We start from the raw sequence: 13,847 nt of genomic DNA, 5'->3' as shown, positions 1-13,847 counted from the left end.
TCGCTGCGCAAAGCGCGATGTGCAGCTGACAGCAAGCATTTGATAACTATTTGCTAGAGGGAAGTGAGATGTGTAAACACAGATTAATAGATTGGGATGCTAAAGTCACCCTGCTGAAGAGTGCTGTACATCTCTTAGAAGTAACCTCCCTTTTCACTACATAACTCCATCTCCCGTGTGGCCCAACTGATGAAAATTCCCCTCCTCTTAATCTTCACATAAGGGAACTTATGTGAAGGGAACCAACTCACGGGGCTTTCTTTCTCTCCCCCAACTCTACTGTAACCTCTTTTTTAGGTAGTCAACTTTTTTTTCCTTCCAAAGGAAAACTTATGTGGAATCCCAATCCAAATCCAACTGAAGGCTGAGTTGTTCATGGGGCAGTGGGAGTTGCGGCAGGTGTGGAACCCTCACAAGCCTCCCGCTAAGGCACCTCCAATGATCTCCAGAGAGTTTCTGGTTTGAAAACCCCACCACGGGGGTCCCACGGGGGTCCTCCCCATCTGGGGACGTGGGCCTCTGAGACTCAGCTTCAGTGGAAGCTGGGCCCTCAGACCTTGACTCAGACTCAAATGTTGGGACCACACTCCCCCAGGAGGTGGCCCACTCGGAAGGCAGATTCCGGCTCCTCAGGGAAACATGTCTCTCCATCAGCTCGTATCCATCTGATAAACAGACTGACTACTTCTTCAGGACTGAGCAGCAGGATAAAGCACAGTACAACCACATAAGAAAAATAACTTTGTTATTGGACATATATAATCTTGTCAAAAGTATGTCATAGCATCACATCCATAACTGAATACTAGCTCAACTGTTATATGGACCTGTTATAAATAACGAACATAGCTACTGAAGGATATGACTAGCCACTGGAAATAAAAACAGAGTCACGACACACATGGAATTCCCCAGGGTGCTTGCTTTGGGGATCTCATAAAGAACGCTGAGGCCCCTGGGGGATGTGTAAAAGGGTCTTCTTTCTGTGATATCCCTAAAGCAGTAATATTTGTTGCAGGAGCACGTGAAGTCCAAGGTTTTATGTGTTAACAATTACGGCCATGTTTGTGTTTTTTCCTCAAATGGAAAATTATTTTTTGATTTGTTGTGAAACACACATGCTGATGGTGCCAGGACAAATTTCATCTATTTCCTGAACTCATTATTAATAACCTTATGCTTTTTTTTTTTTTTTTTTTTTTGCGGTACGCGGGCCTCTCACTCTTGTGGCCCCTCCCATCGCGGAGCACAGGCTCCGGACGCGCAGGATCGGCGGCCATGGCTCACGGGCCCAGCCGCTCCACGGCATGTGGGATCTTCCCGGACCGGGGCACGAACCCGTGTCCCCTGCATCGGCAGGCAGACTCTCAACCACTGTGCCACCAGGGAAGCCCCTATTAATAACTTTAGATGGCTCTGTTCTTCTAGTTGTTTGGCCTGGATTCCTGCAAATGAATTTCCTTTTCAGGAAAGGTTATCTGAAAGATGTTAAGGTGATACTGCTGCTCTGTGACAGGCTGGAGTGGGGAGAGGGCGAGGGACACTTGAAGTATGAGGAGGGATTTGCTATCACCCCAAGGAGATGCCTGGTGCCTAGTCACGAAGAAGATCCTCCCCCTGCATGCCTGGCAGCAGGCCTCACGAGGCCGACAGTAGTATGAACCCTAGAAAGGGAGCATGGCCAGAACCAGGGGGCCCTTCACCTGGCATCTGGTGGAGTAACAAAGCCCCGACCCCTGGATGCCAATGTGCATTTGTTATTTACCTGTTTGGCTAGGAACACACTTGCCTGAGTTTATACGGTAGAAATGACTTTAGTTGACCAATTCATTCTGTGGCAGGTGTTAGAATTAATACAGAAGGAGAGACAAGACAGCATTCCCTGTGTATCCCCATAGGCGTTGGCATCATAAAGCTTATAATTTCTCCCTGTGGAATTGGAAAGGGAGGAGAATTTTCTTACACTAAAATGTATCCCCTCCTTGCGCTATTTTGAACTGGAGAGTTTTATGCCCATCGCTTTCCGAAACAGAAGCAATCTATGGAGTCCTATTCTAAGTTCTAGTTATCAGGGTGCAAAAAATTGAAGTCAGCATTTCTGGGAAAGAATTGAGGAGTGTACAAAGACCTTTCTTCCCCATGACACATGAAGTGGATTACCAAAAGTAGCAAATTTTATGCCCCCTACCCCCAAAAGCCTTTTCCATTAGGTTCTAAGCGGAAGTCCTGTTTAGACAGTGAAGCTTTGGTTTTCCACCCATAGCTAAAAGACACATTAGGAATAACAGTGCCTTATTATGTCTTATCTTTGACAAATATAATTTGGGCATACAGAGTATATATTCAGTCCTATGGTAGCAGTCCAAGTTTTGAAACTCTGAGGATAAATAATTATTGTATAAGTTGACCTGATCCAGCAGATTGAGATGATAAAATACAGGTTACTGTGTGTTTTGTTAGAAAATCTTATCCAGAATCGTCTCACAAATCCCAGATATTACCACCTTCCATTCATTCTGTTAATATATTACCCTAGCCTCTGGCTAAACACGCAATTTCGTTGCATTTTATGAGTACTCAACAACAGAGAAGAAAATTCTATTTCTACATACAGTTCATGGTTAAAAAGGTAATTAAATTCTTCATTAAAAAAAATCAAAGATGAACCTCATCATTTCTCATAGAGCCTGTGCATGATTTTTTTTTTTTTTTGCATTCATCCATCCACACACTTTAAATACCGCGTCCCACAAGCAGGCAAACGTTAAATATATATACCAGATGGGAATCAACATCTGCTCAGTTCATCTCTGCGAACCCGTGGCTGGCGAGTGCTTCTGCTGTGAAGATTAGATTCTGGAGAGGCTGAAAGGGGGCAGGAAGGATCCTAGAAAAGGAGCACTGAGGATGCGTTCGCTTTCAGCTGTAACACTTTGGTGGACAGTCACCGGGGACTTTGCGTGAGTAAGAAACAGCGGAGTCAAGTGTTGGTGAAAAACTCAGCCACTGGCTGGCTGACTGGAGCCCTGTGTCTCTAACAGGATGGGGACGAGAGAAGGAAGGCTGGTGTCACTTGAGATTTGCAAACACAAGCCCTTCTTATCGTTCTGAAGAAAGATTGAAAAGTGGCAATATAAACACCCACGGTGGTTGTCTTTAAACAAGCTCTCCCAGGAGAGTGAAATGATGTAGGCTAAAAGGAGATGGAAAAAGAAAATTAAACACAAACCGCCCAGAAAGTCATGGGGACACTGCAGGGTGGGAAATGGGAACATGAGCAAAGAGAAGTTGTAACAGTGGTCCTTTGTGAAGCTTAATACAAGTACAAAGGTCTCCTGAACAGGTCGATGAAACGTCATTCTGGGTGTCAAACGACAAAGCCACAAAGTGAACCTGAAGGAGCCTGTAAGCTGCCCATTAAAACCAAGAGGTTCCCCAACAATATTACAAAGTGGCAGATGTTCCTGCCCCTCCCTTGAGCACTCGTGCTCCTGTGGTTCCAGAGAAAGCCTTTTCCGGAATGTGTGTCCTTCTGAGACCCAGAAGTGTAAGAGCGAACACTGACTCCAGGGGAGGTTTGGGAATATACTTTGCCAGCTGCTTCCTGTGTTTGCCGAGGAAAGGAAATCAAGAAGACCTGCAAGAACTGCAACTAGGACTAAATTATGGAAAATTAAGGAAAAACCGGGAGGAAGTTTTTAGCAAACGAGGAAAACTGTTGTTTTGCCCCTCCCTCATCCAAGAGATCTTTCAATCATGTGTCAGTCTGAACACGCTGGCAAGCTTGGCTGGCCCCTGACAAGGGCTTCTAATTCCCACAGACAGCACATTTACCTGCCTCTGTGACGCAGCAGGTCCCCTGCCCAAGGTTCTTCTGCCCCATGGCCAACAACCCGAGCAGGCAGCCTCTTCCAGCCTGAGCACCACCGTACACCGATCCAACCTGGATCACAGCCTAATGGCGCCTGGCGGGCACCCGGTCACAGCCAGGGAATTCGGCACCTCTCCCTGAGGGTCAGTTACCTTTGTTTAGCAAATAATCTATGGTTTACTAAGCAAGCTCACTCAATCGATCAGATAGCTTTAAAACGTCCTGGCCACCCGGGAGCCCGCTGTTCTAATGTGAACCAGGGCACTGCATTCACTTACTTTTTGTCTTGACAATGGAATTTATTCCTACAGCGACAGTAATTTTCTTCTTCAAATAGGATAGTTATAGATAAGCGTGGTAGGAACCCTTAACTGTCACATCTTGAGTGTCAGTATGTGGCAGCTTATAGGACAGTCAATATGGGACTGTAATTTTTCTCCATCTTTTCTAATCTCCACTCCTTCTCTCCTTTCCTTAATCAAAGTTAGGAAACAAGGTTGGATAAGAGGACAGAATATTTTAAATCCGTTAGATTGACAAGGAAAAAGAATTATCCACCAAGATAAATATACATTGTCATCTCTCCCTTTTCACTGAAAATTTTGATTTAATTTGACTTAATTTGATTTAATTCATTTAATTTGATTTAACTTTGACACTGAGGTGTAATAGTCTATTTTGGACACGTATCTATTATTTTTAATAAGTAAACTCACATTTTCTTAGAACTCACCTTGCCATTCCCCACTTTTTGATAGTCTGCCAAATTTTAAGACACTGTGAGAGTACCTGATTCAGAAATCAGAAGTCCCTGGGAAATAAGGAAGTCAAAGGAAAGTTCCATGCAGATTCTCCAGGGGAAGCAAGTAAATCAATCATTTCCTCCCTCTTGTCTTTAGTATGTCTAGCCTGAAAATAGTGTTTGGGATAAGAGAAGTACGGAGAAGAAAGGAAAAGAGTTTAAAAAAAAAGAAAAAAAGAACGTATCTTTTCTAGGTCTCCAGTGGTGTTCTGTTCTGTTCTCTGGATGATTTCACTGCAGGCGAACACTGCTCTTCCTTTGGCGTGAAGATGTCGGCGTGTGCTAAGGATAGAAGTCTCTGTGGGTTCCCAAGTCTCTTGTCTCAGTTCTTTTGGGGCTGTCATCTCCAGAGCCGAAGTCCATGGTCTCTGGAGAGCTGGAAAGTTCCTGAGGTAACGGGAACTCCTCTGCTGAAGAGTCAGTCCGGTGCCCGAACACCTTTTCCTGCAGCTCGGTGATGTCGTTGCGGATGTCCGCCAGCATGAGCAACAGGAAGTCGAAGGAACCAGGGGGTCCCTGCGCAGGAGAGAGGTGTCAAAGCTAGACCACCACACACCCAACCCCTGGCCGACTGATGGCTTCCGTGGGCTCCGGGGTCTGCTGTCCTGCTGCTGGCTGGCAACTACTTAAGTCAACTCTGTGTCGCAAAGGGACGAAACATAAGGACTACAACAGCCTGGGGGATTCTGCCTTCTATTCCTTCAGCTCCCGGATGAGCTATGGTGACACGCTGACCTCTCGTAGCTCTAGGCTCTATCAAATCCGGTAAAATGACAGAATGTGAGAATAACCCTCCTAGGTTACTTTCCAAAGAACCCTGGAAGACACTTAGGAAGGCAGAGAGTAGTGGTTAAGAGGCTGGGGTTCTGTTGCGTTTGAACCTCAGCTCTGCCACTTACTAGCCGTGTTGCCCTGGGCAAGTTACTTAATTGATTTGGGTTTCTGTTTCCCATCCATAAAACGGGGATAATAATAGTCCTAACTCTGTAGGGTTTCATAAGTGAGGGTTTAATGAGTTAATGCATGTACAGGGCATGTAGCATAACACATTTTTAAATGTTATCTTTTTAAAAATGAAATTATTAAAAAGTCTATAAGGATGGTTGACTATAACTGCAATTTTTAAAAAAATTAAATTTATTTATTTATTTTTATTTTTGGCTGTGTTGGGTCTTTGTTGCCACGTGTGGGCTTTTCTGTAGTTGTGGCGAGCGGGGGCTACACTTCGTTGCGGTGCGCGGGCTTCTCATTGCGGTGGCTTCTCTTGTTGCGGAGCATGGACTCTAGGTGCGTGGGATTCAGTAGTTGCGGCACATGGGCTCAGTAGTTGTGGCTCACGGGCTCTAGAGTGCAGGCTCAGTAGTTGTGGCACCCGGGCTTAGTTGCTCCGCGGCATGTGGGATCTTCCTGGACCAGGGCTCGAACCCGTGTCCCCTGCATTGGCAGGCGGATTCTTAACCACTGCGCCACCAGGGAAGCCCTATAACTGTAATTTAAACGAAGTTCAGTATATGGTAAAGGCGTCCATTCCTCATTGACCAGGAAAGGTCCAAACGAAGGCTTCCTAATTCTTCTACTGAGTGAACACCTTTTGTCATTATAAACTATTTACTAAGCCTTGGTTTCTATGAAGTGCTGTGTGGAACATGGGAAAATAATGTGTGAACATGAGTGTTCTGGGCTTCAATCTTTTTTTTTTTTTTTGGCGGTACGCAGGCCTCTCACTGTTGTGGCCTCTCCCGTTGCGGAGCACAGGCTCCGGACGCACAGCCTCAGCGGCCATGGCTCAGGGGCCCAGCCGCTCCACGGCATGTGGGATCTTCCCGAACCGGGGCACGAACCCGTGTCCCCTGCATCGGCAGGCGGACTCTCAACCACTGCGCCACCGGGGAAGCCCTGGACTTCAACCTTTATCAGCCTCTGCAACCCCTGCTTTGAAGCCACCACCTTAGCAAGCAGCAGGACAGCAGCTTACGTAACTCTGCAAAGCACTCAGTGCTGCACGGAGAGCATTCTGACATCAGTGGATGATCACCTGAGGTGTGGCAGTTCAGATGCCACCTGCATTGCACAGATTAGGGGATGGACACCCAGAGATGGATGCTAAGTGACATGGCCGTGATCAGAGAGCTAACAGGTGGAAGAGTGGAGATGGCATCTCAGACCTCCTACCTCTAAGGTCAAGGATCTTTGTCTTTCTTCAGAAGTGACACTGACTTCTTCACAAGCAATGGGGTTGCTTGAATCATCTGTGCTTTTGGATACGATTAATTTTCACTTTTAATCTCCCAGACACTATACGTCCAATCCAGCTAATTTTGTCTCAATGGTCCTGAGTAGCTGAGCACGTCTGAGCTTTCTGGAGGGGACGGTCATCCAACCTGCTAGGGTTCTAGTGGTGGCTACATTCTTAAACCTTCAGAGTTATGACTTAACCCCGTAGATTTCTTTTCTAGCTCCTTCAGATGTTGTAAGACATACCTGGAAACAGACTCACGACATACTGGGGTTTTGAATCTTAAGAGAAGACATTCCAAGTAGAGATTAGCTATGATCATAGAAACAACAATAGGAAATGAATTTTCAAAAGTAAACCCCAACCAGCTGCTAAAGGCTTCTGTGATTCTTCTTCTAACCACGGAGTTCTCTGTGGGCAAGCTGAGCGACAGCTGGAAGGGGCTGGCTGTTGCTCATAAGACCAACTTACAGGCTCCTCAGAGCTGCAGCCCTGAGCACACTGCACTGGGGAAGCAGGACAGGTGGTGCTACTTACTGGAGACCCTCTGGGGCCAGGTGCTCCTCTTTCCCCCTAAGAACAGAAGGGTCAGGGTTAGCTTTCTGGACAACACGGATGCCACCACCCCAGTCTCTATTTAGGTACCCCACCACTACCATCTGCCTGCACAAAACAGAAAATACTTCCTACGGGAAACAAATGTTAAGCTTGAAGCTGCACACGTGGGATCGCTGGTTTGAACCGAGCTGCTTTGAGTCAAGTGCCTCTCATTTTGATTTCCCCCGAGGCCATATATTTTCCAACCAGATCTGACAGGAGGAAAGCTGCTATTTCCAGGCAGTGTGTGGAATAACTTAGAAGCCTCCAAAGTAACTCACACTGACTTCTGTATGAGGCAAGTGGCAGGCAGCCCTCAGAGTGGAACCACCCACTTGCACAGAATGGGACTTCTCCTGTTCTTGACTTAAACACCACAAAGAAATGGGAACACACACAAAACAGCCCCACACGTAACACTGGCTAACGAGAAAAACCCACGCTACCATGACAGCAAGGAGGCTTGTTTAACATTTATAGGGTGATTTTTCTTAGAAGCGGTTTTGGCGGTTGTTTTTGTTATTACGGTTGTTCCGTATTTTAAGAAAATGGCTTTTTAGATTCTCCTCCCAGCTTTGGGGACAAAAGGTGTATCTGTGTCTCAACTTCGCCACATGCAAAATGGGGACAACAAACTGTGCTTGAGTTTTACGTGATGCCTGCCCAGTAGGTGGAAACTGAGAAACCTAAGGCGTGTAAGGACCCCCCAGAAGACTTACCTTAGAACCATCTCTTCCTGGGGCACCTGGTGGGCCCTACAAGACAAAGGGACCTAGTTTAACAGAAGGAACGCGCCTTCCCCAACTACAGATGGGAGCTCTGATGAAATACTGACCACGGGGCCCCTCCGGCCTTGCTTAATGTGGGACAGATCAGGAGACGGTCCCATGGGTCCCATGGAGCCCCGCGGGCCGGGCTGCCCGGGGGGGCCTGGAATACCCGGGAAGCCTGGGCTCCCCTTTGGTCCTGGTGAGCCTGCAATCAAAGAACACCTCATTAGTCCACAGCCCGCGAGGAGGGCAAGGCTGACTGACAAGAGAGTCCAGGAGCCCCATTCAGCCACTTCTCTTCCCTCTCTGACCTTTGCTTTCTGACCTCTCCACTGAGATGTCCCATAGGCAGTCTGAACTTAACACGGCCAGAAATTGACCTCCCTATTCTTTTAAAAAATGTTTATTGAAATACAGTTGGTTTACAATGTTGTGTTAGTTTCAGGTGTACAGCGCAGTGACTCAGACTTCCCCATTCTTTTCACGGACCTCCAGTCCCCCAGCCACTCAAGCCGGAAACCTGAGAGTCTTCCTACAGATTTCCCTGTTTCCACAAGCTCCTTATCCAATCAGTGACCAGTTCCGTGCATTTCACTTCTTTAACGGCTCACAACGATCTGCTCCTCTGCGCCCCCCATCACCGCAGGGCGGTGGTTAATGCAGCTGGGGAGTGTGAGTGTCCAGGTTTCAGCAGCATTTGATTTGCCTCTAAATCTTGGACAAGCTGCTTGACCTCTTTGAACCTTAGTTCCTCATCTTTAAAGCAGGGCTAATAAAAATCTACCTTACAGAGCAGTTCTGAGCATTGAATGAGACTTCAGATACACACACACACACCACTTGGTGTAGCACCTCACACACTGAGGCACTAAAATAAAAACCTATGTTAGCCCTTCCTTTTTTTAAAAACATTTTCTAGAATCAATGATTTTTTAAAAATAAATTTATTTATTTATTTTTGGCTGTGTTGGGTCTTCGTTTCTGTGCGAGGGCTTTCTCTAGTTGTGGCAAGCGGGGGCCACTCTTCACTGCGGTGCGCGGGCCTCTCACTGTCGCAGCCTCTCTTGTTGCGGAGCACAGGCTCCAGACGCGCAGGCTCAGCGGCCATGGCTCACAGGCCCAGCCGCTCTGCGGCATATGGGATCTTCCCAGACCAGGGCTTGAACCCGTGTCCCCTGCATCGGCAGGCGGACTCTCAACCACTGCGCCACCAGGGAAGCCCTCCTTTTTAAAAAAAAAAAAAAAAAAAATTCTTTATTTTTGGCCGCGTCGGTCTTTGTTGCTGCACGCCAGCTTCCCCGTGTTGCGGTGAGCATGGCCTACTCTTCATTGTAGCCCTTCCTTTCATTTGCTTCAACTCTCGCCTCAGAGCGAGTCCCTCTGTTTCCCATCAGTCTTGTTCACCCCTCACCTGTTCTTCACACCTCTATACAAATATTATTTCTGAGCAAGTCTTACTGTGTAACTTTCCTACTTTCAACCGTTTGGGGCAAAAGCCTCAAGCCACTGACGTGGGGCAGCAAATCTCCTGCAGGACCCAGGGGGATGGCTGTTACTATAAGAGGAGGGGCAGCAAACTCTCCGGCTCAAGATCTGCCACGGATACAAGCCAGAGTTGGGCTGCCACAGGTGGGGAGAAGACCTTACCCTAAAGCCTGGATGCCCAGCTCATGCTTAGTGCTGCAGCTGGACCAGGAGAACTGAAAAATCCTTGAGCTCCACAGCCCCACCTCGTGGTAGTAAGTCACAGCAGTCTCCCACTGGAGAACAGCAAGAACGTGGAGAGAGGAGCTCAGAGTGGCACAGCTCTGCAGGGGCTGCTGAAAGCTGAGAACCACTGAGAAACACCCACCAGCACCCTAGGCCCCCACTAACCATAGAGTAACAGTATCCTGCCATCGGAGGAATTTGAAAACTTGAAGACTGTGGAACACTAGAGGTAGAGACAGTGAGAACACATCCAAACCTGGCTCAGTTATTCATTAGACTGACTCAATTCTTCTTGCCAGCAGCCTGGATACCCACCTCCAGGAGTAATTATTTTGTCCCCCAGTCTCTACTGGTCCTCTCCGAATGGTATCTGGCATTCAGTCGAAAATTTTGAGGCACATTATAAAAAACCAAAAACCAAACAAAAACCAGCCCCCTCCCCGATTAAACAGCCCCCATTCAAGAGACAGAGCAATCAACAGAATCAGACTTAGAGGCGACCCAGATGTTAAGGTTATCATTCAGGGACTTTAAAATCACAGCGTATGCTAAAGGTGCTAGAGGAATAGACAGCTTGCCTGAACAGATGAGGGAATTTCAGGTCTCTTTTTGCTTTTGTCATCTGTGCTTTTGGCGTCATATCCAAGAAATCACTACCAAATCTAATGTCATGAAAGTTTTTGCCTGTTTTCTCCTAGGAGTTTTACAGTTTCAGGTCTTACATTTAGGTCTTTAATCCATTTTGTATATGGTATAAAGCAAGAGTCTAACTTCATTCTTTTGCATGGGGGAGGATATTGTGTTTTAACCCATTTTAGCCCGTCAACTTTATGAGGGCATGGGTTATATCTTAATCGTCAGCACACGCTCAGAGAGGCCCAGGTACAGAGAAGGCTGCTTAGTAAATGTGTCATGTCAAACGACTGCAATGAAGAGGCTGGGCTGACTGCTGTGCTATAATTATTCCTCAGCGATGCATTCCTTAGTGCTATAATGATTCCTCTCTTTCAAACGCACACAGTAATTACTTCTTGATCGTACGCGGCTCCTACAATCGGCAGAGCACAGTGATAGGATGGAATGGCTTTCAGGCACCAGAAAACAAAACAAAGACTTCAAACTTATCATGTTTGGGGACGTCTTTTCTAGCTCACAAAATAATTGAGCCAACATAAAATGCAGTCAATGTTCGATCCAAGTATGTCTCTCACCCCCTATTCTCAATGCTGGTTCCAGGTACATCCTGAAAGAGTTCATCTGGGAGGGGAACCAGATCCCTCTTATAACTCTGAATATAAATATAATATTTTTATTATATATTATATTATATAAAATATTATAATATTTTATATAATATATAATAAATATATTATATATAATATATATACAATATAATACATACATTTTTATATATAATACAATATATTATATTATATAAAATATAAATATTTTACCTCTGATAGCACAAGGACAGGCCAGAGGTAATATCTCACCTTCATTGACACAGTCAATGAACTTCAGAGATCGCTATGTCAAGTGCCTTTAAAGTGTGGGGCTTTGATGTACAAACGTCAGCACCTTATAAAGGAAGAGTGGGAAGCACAGAACAGCAGCCGCTCCCTCAACACCAAAGCCAAAGGGTTCCAGCCTAGTAGAGCTTCCTGTATTGGTGGCCCAGGCTGTGATTCATCACAGACTCCAGGACTGGAATTTTAGTTAAGGGTAAGAGAAATCTTATTATCTCTCTAGTTGCCCTAACACATCTCAACTGAGGGCATCACAAACTATGATGCTAGAAGTAAGGAGAGAGAAGGAATAAGGATTGGAGGAGAAAGCAAGGGCATAGCCCATTGCCAAAGCCAGTCCTCAATCACTCCCTGCTCCAGCAAGGACCCTGGACAGCTCAAACCATGCGAGAAACCAGACGGCAGAACTGGAAAGGAAAGCTAGCAAGTCATTCGTTAAGTGAGAGAGTGGCATGGACATATATACACTACCAAATGTAAAACAGATCGCTAGTGGGAAGCAGCCGCATAGCACAGGGAGATCAGCTGGGTGCTTTGTGACCGCCTAGAGGGGTGGGATAGGGAGGGTGGGAGGGAGACGCAAGAGGGAGGAGATATGGGGATATATGTATATGTATAGCTGATGCACTTTGTTATAAAGCAGAAACTAACACACCATTGGAAAGCAATTATACGCCAATAAGGATGTTAAAAAAAAAAAAAGAAGAAAGAAGCCAATGGCTCCCCTGTTCCTACTTTGTCCTTGTTGAAGTGACAGGTAGGCTGGCCTGGGGGGATGAACTTCCTCCAGGGAAGCAGAGCGAGAACATTCTCTTAGAGAAGGATGGAGAACACTGCAAACAATCAGTTTGTAAGGAGAGACCTAAGTCTACTTAGAAGCAGCAAGAGGCTGCCTGTGTGTGGCATCTGCTGGAGAAAACTCAACCATGACCCAGAGGCCAAAAGAGTGAACGAGAGGAGAAACCAAAGTCCTGGACCAGTTCTTGGTCTCTGTACAGACTGAGACCCAGGCCACCTGGGTTTTGATGGAAACCAGGAGATGAAGATATAAGTGGAGAAGAAAACATATAGTTTGGGAAGCATTCTGAGCCTTTGTTTTTGCTGACCTTCCAGCCTAAAATCTGCCCGTGTCCTCTGTGCTTGGACCAATCCTACCTCTCGTGTTCTTCCAGGTCCAACTCAAACCCCAAGTCCCCTGACCACTGCAGGCTACAGTGATCTCTCTCTTCCTTAAGCTTCTACAGCAGGAAGTACCTGCATACTTTACTTGGGGGCAGGCAGGTACTGTTTTATTCTATTTGCTTTCACTTTATGTGTCTTGTCATCCTCGTTAGAATGTCAGGAGGTCATTCACAATACCTAGCACACTGCTAGGCGATGAACATGAGGGATAAGACATCCATGTCTTAGAGTCATTTGTTAACACTAATATAAAAAGTATTGATGTATCTACGGAGGGACTCCTAATAAAACAGAAAACACCCTGTTGTTATTTTTTAAAGTTCTCATTGCGTATTGCCTGACGGAATGATAGGAAATTTGGGATTTTCTTCAGAGTAACAAGGGTGAATCTCCAAAACAGTACGCGGAGGAAGCCAGACAGAAGGAATAGATTCCTTTCTATGAAGTTGTAGAACGGACAGAACTGCAGCAATACAAAGCAGGTCAGTGACTGCCTAGAGCTGAGGATGTAGATTGCCAAGGGCACAAGGGAACTTTCTGGGATGATGGAAATGTTCTACCCCTTGACGTAGACCAGATATAGGGTGGTGGTTAGGAAGTGCTTGATATAGGGTGTATGCATCTGTCAAAACTCGTCCAACTGTATCTTAAGTGTGTACAGTTTATTATATAGAATTGTATCTCAATGAGATTGACATTTAAAGGAAAACAGAGAGATAAATATCAAAATAAGTATCAATGTAAGTGTGTTCACAAATAACAGGGGAAGGAGGAGACAGGATTGGGGAAGAGTGGCAGTGAGGCTGGCCATAAGGTGTTAGCACCGGGCGATGAGCCCACAGGGGTTCATTACGCCATCCTACGTTCATATATGTTAGTGTTAAAAATAGTTTTCATTTTGTTTCTCTGTAACTTAAGATGATCTTTATGAATCTTGTCCAAACCCAGGACAATGACTTTTTTCTCCCTGATTACTATTGGTTAGAAGGGTTTCTCAGGCTTGACCCAATTCCCCGAGGCCCTCTTGCCACACGGGCATGGGACTCCCTGGACCCCGGCTTCTGCTCCCATCCATGGGAGCTAAAAAACTCTGTCGCACCCCCTGCCCCAACTAAACGTGAGCTCTCGGCAGGCCCTGGCTGGTGAGCCTATC

At 46.1% G+C, this 13,847-nt stretch overlaps 1 protein-coding gene across 5 annotated transcripts in view; it reads right to left on the bottom strand.

Moving 5' to 3' along the window:
* Positions 1-728: 728 nt before the first annotated feature.
* Positions 729-13,847, bottom strand: part of CCBE1 (collagen and calcium binding EGF domains 1) — a 286,575-nt gene continuing 273,456 nt past the window's right edge. For 3 of the 5 annotated variants that reach the window (XM_067698924.1, XM_067698927.1, XM_067698926.1), the window contains 4 exons: positions 8,342-8,481; positions 8,226-8,261; positions 7,381-7,482; positions 729-5,189 (listed from right to left, as the gene is read on the bottom strand). In XM_067698924.1, the coding sequence (XP_067555025.1) occupies positions 4,956-5,189; positions 7,381-7,482; positions 8,226-8,261; positions 8,342-8,481 (512 nt within the window). In that variant the 3' untranslated portion in view covers positions 729-4,955. The remainder of the gene's footprint in view (positions 5,190-7,380; positions 7,483-8,225; positions 8,262-8,341; positions 8,482-13,847) is intronic. The other 2 variants (XR_010933002.1, XM_067698925.1) reach the window with 2 other exon arrangements.

Source organism: Pseudorca crassidens, chromosome 12, assembly GCF_039906515.1.
Source record: "Pseudorca crassidens isolate mPseCra1 chromosome 12, mPseCra1.hap1, whole genome shotgun sequence".
NCBI lineage: Eukaryota > Metazoa > Chordata > Mammalia > Artiodactyla > Delphinidae > Pseudorca > Pseudorca crassidens.
This window is presented reverse-complemented; position numbering and strand designations above follow the sequence as displayed.